This window comes from Ananas comosus, linkage group 2, assembly GCF_001540865.1.
Source record: "Ananas comosus cultivar F153 linkage group 2, ASM154086v1, whole genome shotgun sequence".
NCBI classification, from domain to species: Eukaryota; Viridiplantae; Streptophyta; class Magnoliopsida; order Poales; family Bromeliaceae; genus Ananas; species Ananas comosus.
Window position 1 is genome coordinate 9709050 of NC_033622.1, and position 18211 is coordinate 9727260.

An 18211-nucleotide genomic window follows, 5' to 3' on the forward strand; every position below is an offset into this window, starting at 1 on the left:
AATGGATGCAGTTTACATCTGAAAGAGTGCAATAAGAGGAGAAACGGTATAAATATCTTTCAAAGATTGCAATCTTTTTTTAAAGAGTGTAATTTTCATCTTAAAGCTGCAGTTTACATCTTAAGTAGTGCAACTTATGTACATAATAGTGCAACGTTCTTTTAAAACAGTGCAATTTTTTTTTTAACGGAGCAATTTCATCTTCATGTTTCTTTTTCTATAACTTTCTATCTTTATTTTTTCTTTCTTGCTTCTATAATTTTTTTTGGTCACCCCTTACTGCCAATGGCCACGGCACCGACGACGACGCCGCTAAGGACCCCCCGCTTCGAGGCTACAGCACCGCAGCGACCTCCACAGTGTCGGCGTCGGCGTCGGCGTCGGCGAAGATGCGTCGTCGTCGGAGGCGGCAGAGAAAGAGGGAGAGGGAGAGAACGAGAAGGGCGGGGAAGGGCGAGAGAGGCGTCGTCATCGGAGACGGTGGAGGAGAGTCGGAGAGGAAAAAAAAGAGTCGCGGCGCGGCCTCGGCGGGGTCGGAGGCGAGGAAGGTGGGGGGTGCGGGGGCGAGGGCGAGATCATGAGGGTAAGAGGCGAGGCGGGCCGTTTCCACCTCCGCCTCTGGCTCCGTTGCTTTCTTTGGCGAAAGAAAAAAAAATAAACGAGAGAAAAGAAGAGGAGAGAGAAAGAGGAGAGAGAAAAAGTAATAAGGGTATTTTAGTCAGTTTGCTGAAAATTCGGACCGAATCTGCAAAATCAAAAAAGACGGCCTAGTTTTGCAAAAGCTCAAAATTTATGAATTTTTTATGCAAATTGGCCAAAAAAAAATCTACCTCAGTGATGAAATTTAAAATATTTAACATGTCTTCTCCTAAAAGATGTCGTGCGATGGATCTCGTAAAGCTGTAAATTCCTGAAGTATGGTCGTCATGGAACTGAAATTCCGAAGAAACTCTTGATGTTTTTATTGCTGACAGTTGGTTGCAGTGTTAGTTCATCTTAGTGTTTTTTTTTTTGAGAGAGAGATAGGTAGCACGCTACCCGCTTTGTTTGTTTCATTTAGAAATAAGCTTAGCTGGAAATATGAATCAACTAGGATTCGAACTTGGGATCTCGGGTACCAACCACCAAGTCCTTTGCCACTTGCTCTAGGAACGGTCGGTGTTAGTTCATCTTAGTCCCAAACAAAAATATTGGTTACAAGCCGACAAAACGTTTGTAGTTAGAGCCTATTTGGTTCTTCAAAAAATATTTTTTAAAAAAATTTCAAGTTGAATTTTTTTGGCCAATTTGCATAAAAAATTCACTAGTTTTGAGCTTTTGCAAATGTGGACCACTTTTTTTAATTTTGCAGATTTGGGTCAGATTTTCTGCCATCTGACCAAAATGCCCCTCATCTCCATCCACCTCACTTGTATTCCGTCAAATATGTATACCACAATGTACAGCCACCGGACGGGCATTAAATCCCGAACATGGTTATGCAACCTCTCGATCATCGGAATGCGAACAAAATTGACCTTGCTATTTGCCAGCCCCAATGTTTGCAACGATTTTTAGATATTAAATATGTTGAAGTTATATGACAAACTACACAGTCGGCAATAGAAATAATAGTTCAACGCAAAGAGAAATGGTGCAACAATCCTTCTAACAATGCAGCTTGCAGCTCATACCAGTGCAATTAATCTCTACTGCTCACAGTGCAACGCTGGCATTCAATCTTCTCCCTTATCAGGACAACATCCCACTCCCCCGTTAGGCACTTTTCTTCCTAAACCTTAAGGCGCTCCCTTCACCGGCATCCCGTACTACCTACCCTATTTGTAAACCCCTTGCCCTCCTCCATGCAAGCCTAACAGTTTTTTCCAGTAGCCTCCGCTGCGTTCGGCATTTGCAGAGGAGAAATGGAAGAAACGTGGGGTAGGGACATGACTTTAGGGTTAGGAAGTAGGGGCGGGAGGAGGGGGACAAGTCGTTCATCTGCAAAAAGGTACCACACGGCCAAGCAAGTAGTGCAACTTTAGCGGCAACAATACAATCATGTCTAAAAAAGGATTGTTAAGGACTTTTCTAAGTTGGCGAATTTCGTGAAGTCGAATGGAGTCTTGAAGAGTTGAAGACGAAGTTTGAAGAGAAGATTGATCACAAGACTTGTTCATGATGCTCGGAATCTCAGGTATGTATGTTAATAATTTGTGGTGAATTTCTATCTTTGTAAATGTGTTTGGAAGACTTAGGATGGTTATTAAAATGAAAAACTGAACAAAACTGAACCTTTCAAGGTTCAAGGTCTGGACCTTGGAGCGAGGGACTGGACCCCGTTGAAATTTATGTTACGCTGTGAGGGACTGGACCCCGTACGTTGAAATTTATGTTACGCTGGGAGGGACCGGACCCTGGAGCGAGGGATCGAACCCCGTAGCCTATATTTTATGATACGCAGAGAGGGTCCGGGCCCTAGCTAAAAGGACCGGACCTTGAAGGTCCGAACCCTTCGGGAGGTCTGGACCCTGAAACCGTCTTTCGTTTTTAAAACCGAGTTTTTAATTCCTAGTCTATCTATAAGTCTTCTAAACCTATAAATAAGCTATGAGGAGCGTCCTATTACGTATGCTTAGAAAGAAAACCTTTTTGAAACCCTAAAAAAAAAAAACTTATTTTGGAGATTTTCAATCAATGTTTTAAAATCAAGTTTTTGTTTTTCGATCGCCGATTCGATTCTTTGGGTTCTATTCATTTGTTTCTTTAAGAATCGAATCGGTGATGGATTGAAAGGTTTTTCCTCGTATTTTATTCTCTTTCTAAGGAATTTGAATCACCACAAACTATTAATCTCTACGAGCTCCGGATGGAGCGTTGGCGCGTGGACTTCGCATGAGGCCGTGGATTCGGTGGACACATCGTGGAGGTGAGGCGTTGTTGCTGCGTGGATTTACGGCGTGATTGATTGGAGGACTTCGATCGATCGAGGACCGGCGAAGACGATCTACAACGAGGATTCGGTAAAATTGGGTCGTGTATTCGGTAAATCACTTGCACTCAATTTTTCTATAGTGAATTGTTTCGTATGATCGGTCCCGTGGGTTTTTTACTCCAAGTTGGAGTTTTTCCACGTAAAATCTCAGTGTGTTGATTTTGTTTTTCCGCATTTAGTTTAAATTTGCATCGAAAAATTTTTGATTTGCCGTTTACACCTATTCGCCCCCCTCTAGGTGTTATTTACCTTTTAGATCTTTGGGGATCCATATCTCACAAGGATAAATTATTATCTGTATTTTGTGCTGCTGCGAATATAATAGTGCAAAAAGGGGCTCTGAGTGGTGTGACATTGACCTAATTAGTGCAATGGTTCAACCCAAATGGTGCAACGAATTCATAACCAGTGTAAAAAAAACTCTTCCTTTAGATGTAATACTGACCTAATTAGTGCAAAGTTAGTAATCCAATCTTTTCTTAGAAAATACATTGTATTGCCTTCATTGATAATTGCTAAAAATATTGGCCGTATGTTATTATTCCAATTCCCCGAATGGTATGAGGATTTGAAGGAAGTCTCGTGCAATCTCCCTCTTGTTGAAAGTAGATCACAAAAGAAGTGAAATATCTTACGATCCGTTCGTGTCTTCTCGTAACATGCAAGATTACTATCATAACTTATTCTCCGGGCCTGGGTATATTACATTCCTACCAACCATCTCTAGAGCAAGTGGCAAAGGACTTTGTGGTTGGTACCCGAGACCCAAGTTCGAATCCTAGTTGATTCACATATCCAGCTAAGTTTATTTCTAAATAAAATAAACGAAGTGGGTAGCGTGCTACCTATCTCTCAAAAAAAAAAAAAAAAACATTCCTAACTACGAGTAATCTTGTATTTATAAGAATTTCAAAGTGACCATTTCCCACCCTCCAATTGTCTCAAACTCAATTCAAAAGAAATGTAAAATATTCAAGTTAGTATTCAAAGTTTGAATTTTAAATTTAAATTTTGGATTCAAATTTAAATTTGAACATCAAATTTGACTTAAATGTTAAATTAAAATTAAAATTCAAATTAAAATTCAAATTTTGAATCACAATTGAAAATTTGAATTTTGATTTAAAATTTGGCGTCAAAATCTGATTTGAAATTAAAATTTGGAATAAAAATCTGAGCTTGGACTATAAGATGAATTCAAAATCTAAATTTAAATTCGAATAAATTTGAACTTAAAATTTTAACTATTCAAAACAATTTGAATTTGAAATTTAAATTCAAAGTTGAATTTGAATATCAATTTCCAACCCAAAATTAGAATTTGAATATGAAATTCAAATTCAAAATCAAAATCAAAATCAAAATCAAAATCAAAATTTAAATTTAAGATTGAATTTGGAACAACGGTGATGTCGCCCCCTTCGAACATAACAAACATACCAGCAAACCAACGTTCTGTAGCATCATCGAACATAACAAACATATACCAGCATACCAGCACTCTGCAGGATCCCAGCAGCACCAAACTCTGATGCAAAACCGATGGCTGCCCAAAAAGGCACAAGCTGTCTACTAAAACAAATATGAATCCTGATGCAAGCACAATGGCCGCCACAACCACGCATCCGCACCGCCCGAAACAGCGGAGCTGAAAAAAAAAGAAAGAAAAAAAAAAACAAATACGGCCCCGGATCAGCAAATACGACGAGACTCAGCAAATTACGACGAGACTCGGAGGCCACCGTCCTCCATCATACCTGAATCGTTCCTGGAGACGACAATGTACAGGCGACCAGCAAAACTAGCTGGAAAAACCACTCCAAAAGACAAACAGGCCCTGAGGCCAGCTCTAAAAGCTTTCAAATGTAATCTCCTACAAGTCAGAAATTCAGAGCTTTATTCACTTAAATTCAACATTGAAAGCTTTTTACACAGATAGTACTTCTGAATTATTTATTTCGCTCCGATGGAAGATCAGTGGCCTCGTGCTTGCTCATCATGTAGGACAAGAACTAGACATTAAGAACATCATCTACAGATAGAAAAGAATTTGAGGGAAGAAAAAAAAATAATGAAATTTTATCAACATCTACAAGCCCCTGAGAATTTATTTGACAAGTTAAAAGCAGCAAATTTCAAATCATTTTATTTACAAAAAAGACAAATTGTAAAAGCTGCATTCTCATGAAATATGATTCAGAATAACTTGCTTAGGTTAAACTTGTCTTCATTTATTTGTTTCTTAGTGAAGGTGCAGCTGAGGCTTTGCAGATTGGGCACCAGTTCTTCAGCCTAAGCCACTGGTGGATGCACGCAACATGGTATACGTGCTCGCATCCCAGCTTCCCCACCTCATCCCCGGCAACATACTCTTCCTGAGAGAATGAAAATGAAAAAAAATGAATAACTACTAAATGAAAAGAAATTATGCAACTGCCGCAATTTGCCGATTGGCCCGATTGCCCTGATTAAGAAAATATAGTGTGGAGCCTCGTTTCCGGAGCTTCTAGCTGTGTGGGGAAGCCAAAATAAGTTTTCAGACCCTAGAAGCAGAAAATACTATTTGAGGCTTCTGCCTATAGCTGCAGCTAGAAGCCGTTGCAGTGGCCTTGGGAGGACTTCAAAAGAAAAAGCTGCAAGGGCTTTTCTTAATTGCTCGATCAAATAATACTTCTATAGAAGCCCAGGCTGGCCCTAGTTCAATGTCGGATGGATGGAAGGACTAAAACTGTAAAATGCTACTAAGTACAAATCATGCAATTCAATGAATTCAAGTGAATTGGATGTGGGGCTCAAATCTCTTATTTGGAGCACAGTGTGATTGTGCAACTTCCATAATTTACTCCCGATTTACCTTCTGTGTCTAAATTCCATCACAATTAAAAAGGGAATTCTCGGACTTCTCTTATATATGAATAGCAGCAAATTGTACCTCAAAGAGTACGACTTCTTTATACTAATCAATTTGCATCCAAAATAGAGGAAATCGACATCATGAATACTCTAAACAAGAGAATTAAGAAAAATTAGTTGGAACTTCCCCCCAATTCACTGATTTTGGTGCTACCAAATAGGCTACAAAAATAATCAATATTAATGAGCTGAAAGGTAAGATGGCCAAAAACAGAATGCAAAGGAAAGTATGTGGCAGTTCCATATAATTCTACGCATTCTGTGCTCTTTTCTCTAGGCAGAAAAAACGTACCTGACATATGCTGCACTTGATATCATGGGCAATGTGTCTATTAATTCCTGAGACAAGTGAGGCCGATGTGTATATACTTCTTTTCAGACATTTCACCAGCTCATCTTCAGGAAGGGCCGTGCTAACACTACCCATTTGTTCCTCTAAGGCTAGTAATTCCTGTTAAGAACAAATAACATTCAGGGGAACGCAACTAACTAAAAAGGACAGTCTAAAGATATTGGCAAATAGAAATTAAAGAGGAAAAATTTATAGGTAGGACTTAAGCAAATAATGAATTGGATTTTAATCTATAATCTTCTGCAAAGGTCTTAGAAAACATCAGATATTGGACAGAATAAGCTCCAGGGATGACCTCGACCGAGATTAGGCAGCTTCAGGGATTAAACAGTCTAAGCAAAAAGTTAGGGCATGAATTGGAATTCATACAATGTTCAAGAAATGGACATAAATTTACCCAAAGTAGACTAAGTAGAAAATCATGAACAGTTGAACCACCATACAACATTTTGAACTTTCAGGGCACGTTTGGTTTGAAGTAGGAATTTTTNTGAATAAAAGCTTTTTGTTTTTAAACCTAAAATTAATTATTTAGGCATGTTAACAATATATATATATATATGTTTTTTTTTTTTTTTTTGAGAGATAGGTATCACGCTACCCACTTCGTTTATTTCATTTAGAAATAAACTTAGCTAGAAATGTAAATCAACTAGGATTCGAACTTGAGACCTCGGGTATCAACAACCAAGCCCTTTGCCACTTGCTCTAGGGACGGTCGGTGATTCGAATTAGGAATTGAAACCGGAATAGGAGGGAAATGGACCAAAATCGAAAACGGAATGATGAAACCCTTAATTTATTTGGTTCATAGGAGGAATCAGAATCATAAACATGTTTAAATTAAAATTCAAAAAATTTAGAATTTAGTTAAAATTTAAATTTACTATCCAAATTTGTAATCAAAATTTGGATCCAAATTTGAAGTTAAAATTTGAATTTACAATTCAAATTCAAGTAAAAAGTCAAAATTTAAATTTAGAACCAAATTCAAATATCAAACTTGTATTAGAATTTAAAATTTAACTTAAATTGAATTTTAAATCCATAATTCAAATTCCAATTTAAAATTATTTATTCTAAAATTAAACATAATTTTAAATAATTGTTAGTTAAAAAATGAGTTCTTTTCTCAATCCTTTCCGAAATCAATCCATAATGGGAATCATTTTGGAGGGACTCGACCCCTCCCTCCTGTAATGAAAATCGGAATGTCAGTCCCTCAAATCAAACAACAAAAATACGAATGGATCATTCTGATTCCTATTCCAAGCCTCAAATCCTTCAAACCAAACATGCCCTGTTGTAGAGCTTAAGAACTAGGAAGAGGAACTATGTAAAGTAGACACCCCGTTCAGTTATTTCAGTACATTCCAAAGAAAGAAGTTGCTGTGCACACAATTATAAACGAATTTAAGTTAACATGCTGTGATCACGTTCAAGACAAATATTACCACGTTCAAATGCATCATAGAATAGCCCATACCTCATAGGACATATTATCAATGTCCATTCTCATGTCACTGTGTTGATCATGGAAAGTCAGCCCACCAAACAACAAGTTTGTCTCGAGAACCAGTAATTGCTGCAAAATAAAAAAGACCTCATTTAGTTGAAAACTGGAGAAGAAAAAGCAGCAAATTAAGAAGCAAGGAACAACCTCATATGTTAAATCCTCATATTGTTCGATCCTCTCTAATGCCAATAATACCTGCATGCCAGTAAACATCATAACCTAGTTAGAAATGGAAAGTAGTGCCATGATTTGAGCTCAACTAGGAAATGTAAGAAATGCCTATAATGTCAAAATGGATTCCATTTCGCACAATGATGTGATTACAATATCGTTCATGCAGTGTATCACAATGTAGATAGATGCATTAAAATTTCAAGCAGCTTTCACATGCACCCCCGCAAAATCATCTATTTACATAGATGCCACCGTACAGTTGAAATTTCATACATACCTTTCGAAGGTGCAGTTTCAACTGAGGTGAAGAAAGTTGTTTCATATCAAAAGGAAGTCTTTTATAGAGAAGAACTATTGTAGGTGGTAGGTATACGCATATGCCTGTATATGTAAGAAATTATACACGTACACCAATGTACATGTAAGAAATTAAGTTTCATAAAGAACCTATGAAAATTCAGATTTTCCAGAATATAATTGTCAAATAGACAATTTTGCAGGGTTGTACATGTAAATAATGCTAATATCAAAAGCATATAGAGAGGACCTGAGCAATTCCTTCCATGCTTAGATGTTGATGACCATCTCCATCATCCAAAAGGTCATGGCTTATTTGACTGCTGTTCCTTTGAGGATGAGAGGTCGACGATGATCTACTATAAGCGGCCCGATTGCTTGAACCCGTACGTGCAGAACAATGAAATGCCCGCGGTTGTTCCGAGGTGAAAAATTCCGATATGGTTTCTGGAACTGCTTCCTGTACAGAAAATCTAGTACCCTCCACTTCTGGGACCGCATTCAGCAAAAAGGCACTTTCATCTGTTTGCACGAATGGGCTAGTCTTATTGTCTGTTGTCGAAGTTCTTCGGGTCCGAACAGAAACTGGACCATCCCTATTAACTGCTTGGTTCCTGATTCTTCTTAAAGATTGTTGAGCAATTGGGCCTTCTAGAACAGGTAAACTAGGGCCAGGAAGATTACTATGAGTAGGAACTGAAGAACTCCCCTCACTATAAGACGTCTCTCTTAAATCACTGACCCTCCTACCACGGCCAAGATCAGAGGAAGAAGAACAGCCTGCCGGTAGGACATCAGAGATCGACGTGCAACTGAGATTTTTAAAACCATGCGAAGGCTTAGGAACAATGGTGGAGCTTCTTGGTTTCGAACTTATTCCCACATTGCCTAAACTCAAGCGCTTACTATTCTGTTTACTTGGTTTTGAACTTGATGCGCTACCGTCATAATTTAAGTCCTCTAATCGATCTTCGATCCTGGCTCGCCTGCTACTACTTTCGGGAATATCAATCCTTCCAAGAAAAGTTGGGTTTGGTTGTTGTTCCTTTTGCAGCTTTACAAAAGCTTCTTTCGAAGTGGTCCCGGCTATAGCTTTACCGGTATTAGATCTAACAGATGGCCTAGAAAATCTTGGCACTTCTGAGTTGTCGTTATGGCCAACATTTGTAGAATTAAGCTTAGTACTGCAACCAAATCTGCCGGAATGCTGACCGCTTTTATCTTCATGGTTTTGATTTCTAAAAGAAACGCCAGAAGTTCTTTTGGAAAAGCCAATTCCTCTAGAAGTTCTTTTACTGGGATATTCGTCCATATGCAAATTTAATCTCCGGAGATTAAAACAGCAAACCTCAGCTCTGCAACAAAATATACTACCTAAATTCTGCAATAGAAGAGAGGAAGGTTAACAAGGAGAGTAGCCAAAGACAGTTTCAACCACTTGAAAAAAATGATAAAAGCAGAATATTAAAAAAATAATAATAATAGATCACATGCAAATATGATTAACTTATGATCACATCAGAGCTAAACTTTAACAATATTTTGTTTTTGTGTTAGCATTGACCTCGAAATGTTTTAAGGTTCAGCACTTAAAAGTGCTGAGCTATACCTCCTCCTTATATAGTAGCATTAATATGAATATTGCAAAACTATAAATAAGTAATATTCAACAAGATAAAGTGCGAGTGTTCCTGACATTCAACCCTGAAACAAGATGAGAATGTAGCAGCACAGATCGTGAAGATAGAAAACCACATTGCCAAACAGAAACCCAACATTCACAGACAAAGAGAACACTGAAGATCGCAACCTCAGTTGAAGAAGTTTTGAATTGCAAGAAAATTTATCCAATAGATAAAATAGCTTACAGATCACTATCTAAAACAAAAATCTAGAAAAACAATGTAATGCAAATATCTGCAAAATTTTCCCACTAACTTCTATGCCTTCCAAAAGGAAATAGGGCCTTCGCAATCATCAAAAACCATTGGACAATAATGATTACAGGAATAGTAACTTAAATTAAGATGCTACAGTGAAGCAATGAATAATTTTTAAATTTCAATAAAGCAAACAAACGGAATAGTTACATTTTTAACACTCAAGTGAGAGAAATGCAGTAAGGGACTTTCAGATCAAAGCCAAAAAATTATGATTACATTACAACGGAATAGATTTAACAGAAGCATCCTCAATCTAACTTTAATTTTACAACTTTTGTACGTCAACACTTAGCTGCAAATCTCATGCATGATAATTCAACATCAAGCGAACCAGTTACTACAATACATCCCAACACAATTTAAGAGAACAGAACTAGATCAAGTATTGTTTTCCCTAAACTAGAACACCCTTCATTGACCAGAAATAATAACTAAAGATTAAATAACTTTCAAAATCCGTTGTTCCAGCTAATTACATTGCAAACAGACCCACAAATACCATCAGAATCTTAAATACATATGCAACTCTCCTTTCTTTTCTTTTTCTTTTTTTTCCTTTTCTTTCTTGAGTACAAAGGGTTTAACCGATATTTATTCTTAATTACCACTTTATTGTCATGATGCATTTGATCTCAATCTCGTATTCATACTCCACTAGAGTAAAAATCAAAGCATGATATTGATCAAACAATTATTTCAAATCATAAATGCAATAGTCACATAGAGCCATAGAAACCAAATAGAGCAAATAAATAGAGGAAAAATCCCCGAACTACGACATCTCCATTAAAATTTCCAAATTTTTAACTTCAAAATTGCCATTAAAATACAAAATCAAATGCCATATATTAAAACAAGCAATTCTTCAACACGAAAAGCTCCCATTCTGGAATCAAATCAAAGCCCTAAGACAGGATTGAAATCCACAAAAGCCCGATCTATTACAAAAGGCGATTTGAAAAAGCCGTACTGTAAAAGTAGATCCAACAAAAAGGTGAGTGATTCGAAGCGAATGAAACGCTGAAACTCCCCAAATCCCACGTACCCATCTGATCAACTCAACGTATCTGAAACAAAAAATCGCATCTTTCTACCGAAAATTTCCAAAATCCGATCTTAATGGATCGAAAAGGCGATCAAAACCAAGCCGCCACAACCGATCAAAAAAGGCGACCTTTACAGACCCTAAAACGTACCCCAAAATGGCGCCGTATTCAACACGGAATCGAGAAGAGAGAGAAATAGAAAGAGAGAGAGAGAGAGACAGCGAGAGGGCGAAATGGGGAGGAGATAGATGCGAGGGTTTTATACGTACCCCAAATCGCACGCACGCGCACGAATTCGAAGAGGAGCTCCTGGTAAGATCTAGGCCGTTGGATCCGCCTCCAGATTCGGGAACGGAGGGGGTGAGTGGGAAAAGAGGAGGTGGGGTTTTTTAATGGTTGTTAGCGCACGCTTTCGTGGACCGCACACTCGGAATTTCCCACTCCGCCCATTAAATTCTGCATTTAATTCGTGATAAAATAATTTATGGAAAACGAAAACAAACACAGCGGATCTTTGGGCGTCACGGGTCTTTGCCCGTTTTGCCCCATTTTTCTGGGCAGTTGGAGAAAATTCAGAGCTATTAAATTTTATCATATTTTTTCGGCTAATTGGCATAAAAAATCTAGGAAAAACTTCAAAAATCCCCCCTGTGATTTCGTAGTTTCTCACTTTGCCTTCCTATGGTTTAAAATGTATCAATTTGCTCCTCTGTGGTTTCGTTTTTCTCTTTTTCTTATCAATTTCATTATTTTTTTTTTTAAATCAGTGATAAAGTTAAAATTAAAGGGTATTAAAGTGAATATTTGATAAATCTAGATGGGTATCTAAAGTTTTTTTATATATAATTTAATAAAATATTAACGAAAAAGCTACCCAAAAGATAAAAACAAAACCACAGGGAGGCAATTTGATACATTTTAAACCACGGGGGCCAAAGTGAGAAACTATGAAACCACAGGAGGGTTTTTTGAAGTTTTCCCAAAAATTTATTAGTTTTGAACTTTTACAAAAATAGGCCTTTTTTTTTAATTTTGCAAATTCGAATCGAATTTTCAAAAAATGACCAAACTACCCCTCTATCAAATTGTATAAAAATTATATGCTTTAAATTCCTAAAAAAATACAACTGCTAAACCATTAAATATCAAATTTTCTGAAAATAACAACTGCTAAGCCATAATTAGATGTATCTTTTTCGTAAAACGAGAATCCTCATTCAAGATAAAATAAAAAAAAATAAAATATAATTAGTAAGATGAAAGACTGCAACATCCTCTCAAATAGTATAACATGCTCTTCCAAATATGGTGCATATTTTACACTATTTGTACAGATATTTACACCATTTATATAAATATTGCACTATTATGAGAGGATGTTGCACAATTTTGATGTGTGTTGCACTCTTTCTTTTTAAAAATTAAATGCTATTGCATATTAAATAAAGTTTTAAATTTTCGGATCGAATTTTCAAAAAGATGACAAAACTACTCCTCTATCAAAATGCATAAAAATTATATATACCTTTTTCGTGAAACGAGAATCCTCATTCAAGACAAAATAAAAATAATAAAGTATAATTAATAAAACGAAAGACTGCAATATCCTCTCAAATAGTGTAACATACTCTTCCAAATAATACAATATCTATATAAGTAGTGCAATATATGCATTATTAATACACATTTTGCGTGATTTTTACACTAAATTATGTATAGTTTAGTATATTACGCAAAAATAATATAATATATTACAATTTGCTATAAAAGTAATACAATATATGTATAAATAGTGCATATTTTACACTATTTGTACAGATATTTATACCATTTGTGTAAATGTAGCACTATATTATGAGAGGATGTTGCACAATTTAGATGTGTGTTATACTATTTCTTTTTAAAAATTAAATGTTATTGCATATTAAATAAAATTTTAAATTTTTTGAAGTTGTCACAATATCTATATAAATAATGCAACATATGCATTGTTTATACACATTTTGCATGATTTTTATACTAAATTATGTATAGTTTAATATATTACGCGAAAATAATATATTATATATTACAATATACTATAAAAATAAACAATATATGTATTAATGATGCATATTTTACACTATTTGTACAGATATTTACACCATTTGTGTAATGTTGCACTATATTATGAGTGGATGTTACACAATTTAGATATGTGTTACACTCTTTCTTTTTAAAAATTAAATGTTATTGCATATTAAATAAAATTTTAAATTTCTTGAAAATGACAACTTCTAAACCATAATTACATATACATTTTTCGTGAAACGAGAATTGTCATTCAAAACAAAATAAAAAGAATAAAATATAATTAATAATACGAAAGAGTGCAACATCCTCTCAAATAGTGCAACATGCTCTTCCAAATAATACAATATCTATATAAGTAGTGTAACATATATATACATTGTTAATACATATTTTACATGATTTTTATACTAAATAATGTATAGTTTAACATATATATACATTGTTAATACACATTTTACAGAGTCTCCCCTATACGTCCAAGGCATCACAATACATACAAAGCGCGAGGTTCCAACCAGGAACAATATTCAAACAAGGATTGCATAAGGAAGTATCAAAAACATAAATACAGCTAAGTTATTACAATCATTCAACTCACATTCTATATTTTACATCACATTTTACATTCTTTAAGTCTCTTTTTATCTTCCAAATACAATCAAGTTTCCAACATAATTATTACAACATTGATCATTTCATTCCTATACCCCTAAACTAAGCCGACTTAGGGTACTGCTATCTCTGGTCTCGATGGTAGTGCGCTAACTACGGAGCTACGCCCTTTCCTCGCGTCGCTGCGCCGCTCACGTGTGACCCCCAAAAACAACACGGGGGTGAGAACTATTGTCCATAGTTTCCAGTGGGTACGGCCACCCAAGGGAAAAGCTTGACCCACCAGGTCCAAAGGAGGCACTGCAAACATGTTAGTCCAACAGATATCCACAGATAATATTTATGCAAATATTAAATACATGTTTATGCCTCAAGACATGCAATATATAATTCATGCAACTCATGCAAGTAGATTAATTGATTCTACTCTCTATCATTTACCATTCTTTATATTATTAGCAATTCTTTGCCACCTGTCATTCTTTACTTTTTATTCTTAACCACACTTCACTCAATTGTCATTCTTTCCTAAGGTTATATTTACCTTAGCCAGCTATGCCACTCGACTCGGTCTTGAGTCAATTCATGATGAATGCAAGATTTCATTACCCAATCTTTTGGCTAACCCGTAGGTCTCGCCCTCAACGACTCACCAACCAAATCCCTAATATCGGGAAGATACCCGCTACAACCCAAAGGGACCGTCCTCTGGGGAGATACTCGCTACGACCCAATGATGACAACTCCGGAGCTCATCTCCCGAGGGAAAGCTACCACCCTCGAGCAAGGACTTACAGGTGAGTATGATCCAATCCTTAACTTTAAGGATTCCAAGTTCAATCCATTCCTTATTTAAGAAAAATCATGCTCATATGACCCTTAACTCTAAGGTTTCTATGTCACAATGGCACTATACCTCTTTACTTGCATTCTTTAACTTACACTAGTGTCATGTACACTACTTTGTTCTTTGTACTCATTCACTAATGCCACACTTGTTCTCTAAGTGTTCAACATGCCATAAGTGTTCCCACTACACTAATCATATGCCACTCAATCTATTTGACATCCTACTTGTTCACATCGCATATCATAGTTCAATTCATACGTCATTGTTTTCCAATGTCGAGTTCTCTAATTCACCTAGAGTTTATCGACCCAAGTTTAACATGCAAATGTCAATTAACATAACCCTCTATATGTCAACATGCATAGTTCATCTATCATATGCAATACGTCATCATGTATATATCTCCATTTAACATAATCCACAATATATTAATTCATAATATGTCATCATGCACATATACCAACTAGCATATTTCTAATAATATCAACATTCATATGTTCTTTAGCATTTCATGCACATGCATACTTTAGCATCTAGATCATTCATTCTCTTAGCATATAGCTTATGTATTCTTTATTAATATCTCATTTATGCATTCTTGATTAGTATAATCCCATACATTCATTTACTTTACAATCAACTACCAATGCAATTAGCCATCATAATGTATGTATGCATCAATTAGAAAATCATACTCCACTTCGACATGGAAACGACCTAATCGCTTCGGTGAGCACAACCCACCTCGTAACGCTCTCCGATTGCTTGTAGTCACTTGCAATCGGCCTCCCATGGTACTCGTTGCCCGGTTCAGTCCGAACTCGCGCGCGACCACCCAAACGGCCACCAATCCACAATCCGAAAATTAAGGGTCTATAACTTGATGCCACAATGCTCCGGATCCACTTTCATGATTTTTGGACGCCGCCTGGACCCTCCAGGCAGAAATGAAGCTGAAACGTCCGTTTCCTCAATATCTTCGCATAGACTCGATGAATCGCCGAACCGACTTCGCCAACGCGTTCGTATACCTAGCAATTAGGTTTACATAGGGTTAAATTAGATCATGCCCTTATATTTTGCAAAATTCTATTTTTGAGCCCTAAGATACACTATTGCAAGAAATCATCATATAATCTCTTAATTTATGCAATAGTCATCCATTTAGTATCTAAGGATTCCTTTAAATCTATTCTTGGAGCATATAATTAAAGCTCTAAAGATCTATCATTATAAACCTAGCCTCTACACATGCTCCAAATAACCTAAATTAAATTGATCTAACATGCTAATCAACACATTAGAGGCTACTAGAATACTAAGCGTTAAGGATTAAGCCAAATCCCAAAAGCTTACCAAAATGTAAACGCCGAGACGGAAGCATGCCGCTCCAACGGGCGCACGAAAGCTCAATCCGTTGCTCCCAATGCATTTGCAAGCTCGCTCTCCACCGACCCTCAAATTTCTAGAGAGAGATCTAGAGAGATGAGAGAGATCTTTAGAGAGAGAAAGGAGAGTTTTCTCTCTCCTCCATTCCATGCGTGTGAATGTGATGGTGGTGGTAGTGTGGCTGCACGGTTGAGGGAGAAGAAGAAGCAAATGCTTCATATATAATTAAAACCCTCAAAGCACTATTCACTTCAGTTTGTAGCTCAGGTACAGATATTTTTCGCCTGCCCTTCTGAATGTCCGTTTGAGCTCAAATTTGGCAGTCATGCTCGGTTTTACTTAACTTAACGAAAGAAATTTTAATGTTTCAATTTTGACCCCGTTTGGTCACCGAAAGCTCTACCGAACTGTAATCTCTAGCAGATAGCAGTTCGATTTTATTCTCCACCTTTTGGGTATCAGAATGATATGAAACTTTAAATTTAGCCTCATAAAAATTAATTCTGACATATACTCCAGTTTTCATAATTTTCTGACACTGTGCATTTTTTGCTAATTTATCTGCCCCGTTTCCAACAAAAAATTTTAAATCTTCTGTTTTCATTCCGATTTCAGCACAAGTCACTTCTGACTTATGTTTTACTTTTCTAAATCCGATAAAAATAGTATCTCACACTATTTTTATTTATTTTTTGTCACGCCCCGGATTACACTTTCCCCGGGCGCGCCGACAGATCCGCCGTATACAAAGGAATTTTTCCCTGTATACGAAGCGATTGCTATACCTGTAAATCAAACACTACTACGAACAGTAGTAGAGAGCTGCTAGAGAAAACAGAAGCTAAACAAACTGAGTTTCATATACATAGTCCAAATCCAAAATACAAAGCTACTCGCACTGGCGAGTTAAGTCCACTATGTACATAAACTCGAAACAAAACATCTACCCGCAGTAGGGTGCCTCAAACTCTGTCAGTCGGGTAGGGCTCTAACTCACGACGCCCTTGCCTCGATCCTGATCCGCGGAAGGCGCAGCAACCGAAATCTGTGGCTCTGCAAAACAGGGGTAACAACTGGGCGTGAGAACTACTGTAAAAACAAGTAGTCCTCAGTGGGTACCGCCCAAAACAACATCGGTCCACCCACTAAGTCTACAGGAGGGAGCAAGAATAGTAGGAAAAGCAGGAAACAAACTCAACCGCTACAAATCACTATACTATCATGCTCTACACTAACCAACTGTAGGAAATGTCAAATCTGACCCAATCCAATCGGGACTGTAGACATACCCGTCCCTGGGACTGTGAACACACCCGTCCCTGCCCCGTTGCGACTATCGGGCTCTATCCACACTAACTGGTCCGTGGAGAGCAAGTCCAACTGGCATGAGCGACACCAACGCAAAAGCACAAGCCTGACTCCGGAGTGGCACTCGTGGGCGCTACCCAACCGAGTATGCAGCGTATCTCTGTCGAGCTCAATCAGGCTCCAACTAGCCAAAGTCAAGTAATCGACTTAAACTGGTCTAACAACCAACAGGTAACGTGCCCTCGGCACAATCTGACGCCAAAAAGGCGATACGGTCCACCGTCAACTCTGACGGCACCCAACAGTCCGAAACGGCCTGAACGACCCTGCAAAAATTCACTCGGCGAACCAGCACGAGTGTAAATACATTCTAAACTACCCAAGGTATCCATTGCACTGACTCGGCAACGATACAATCGAACACGGCTCCTAGAGCTAAATCTGGTAGTTTAAGCATATGACGGGTCAAAACGCAGGTTTTCTCCTAAGTCAAATTTCAAGTCCAACATGTATAATTTAAATATTCATTTCAGCATGCTTCTACATTCATATTACATTCAAAATGCTAATCGATGAATTAAAGCATGATTTACAACACTCGAACTATACACGTTGACTAACATGCACTTAGGAGCGAAACCGATGAAACACCCACCTCTAATGCAATTCCTGGCAGCAATAGGGTCTCGGATCCTCAAGCAACACTGCTGGAAACCTCTTCAAACCAGCAACAAAGCCCCTTAAGATCTGGATTTACAATGCAC

At 37.3% G+C, this 18211-nt stretch overlaps 1 protein-coding gene across 3 annotated transcripts; it reads right to left on the reverse strand.

Moving 5' to 3' along the window:
* Positions 4853 to 11463, reverse strand: LOC109705268 (E3 ubiquitin-protein ligase RNF12-like). 3 transcript variants are annotated; one of them, XM_020226015.1, is made up of 6 exons: positions 11366 to 11463; positions 8477 to 9607; positions 7900 to 7950; positions 7726 to 7824; positions 6180 to 6338; positions 4853 to 5349 (listed from the first exon to the last, which is right to left on the reverse strand). In XM_020226015.1, exons 2-6 carry the CDS (start codon positions 9536 to 9538, stop codon positions 5206 to 5208), a joined length of 1515 nt encoding a protein of 504 aa, XP_020081604.1. In that variant the 5' UTR covers positions 9539 to 9607; positions 11366 to 11463; the 3' UTR covers positions 4853 to 5205. The 3 variants fall into 3 exon arrangements, with proteins under 3 accessions (XP_020081604.1, XP_020081598.1, XP_020081590.1); XM_020226009.1 differs by having other exon boundaries at positions 11215 to 11435; XM_020226001.1 differs by having other exon boundaries at positions 11140 to 11435.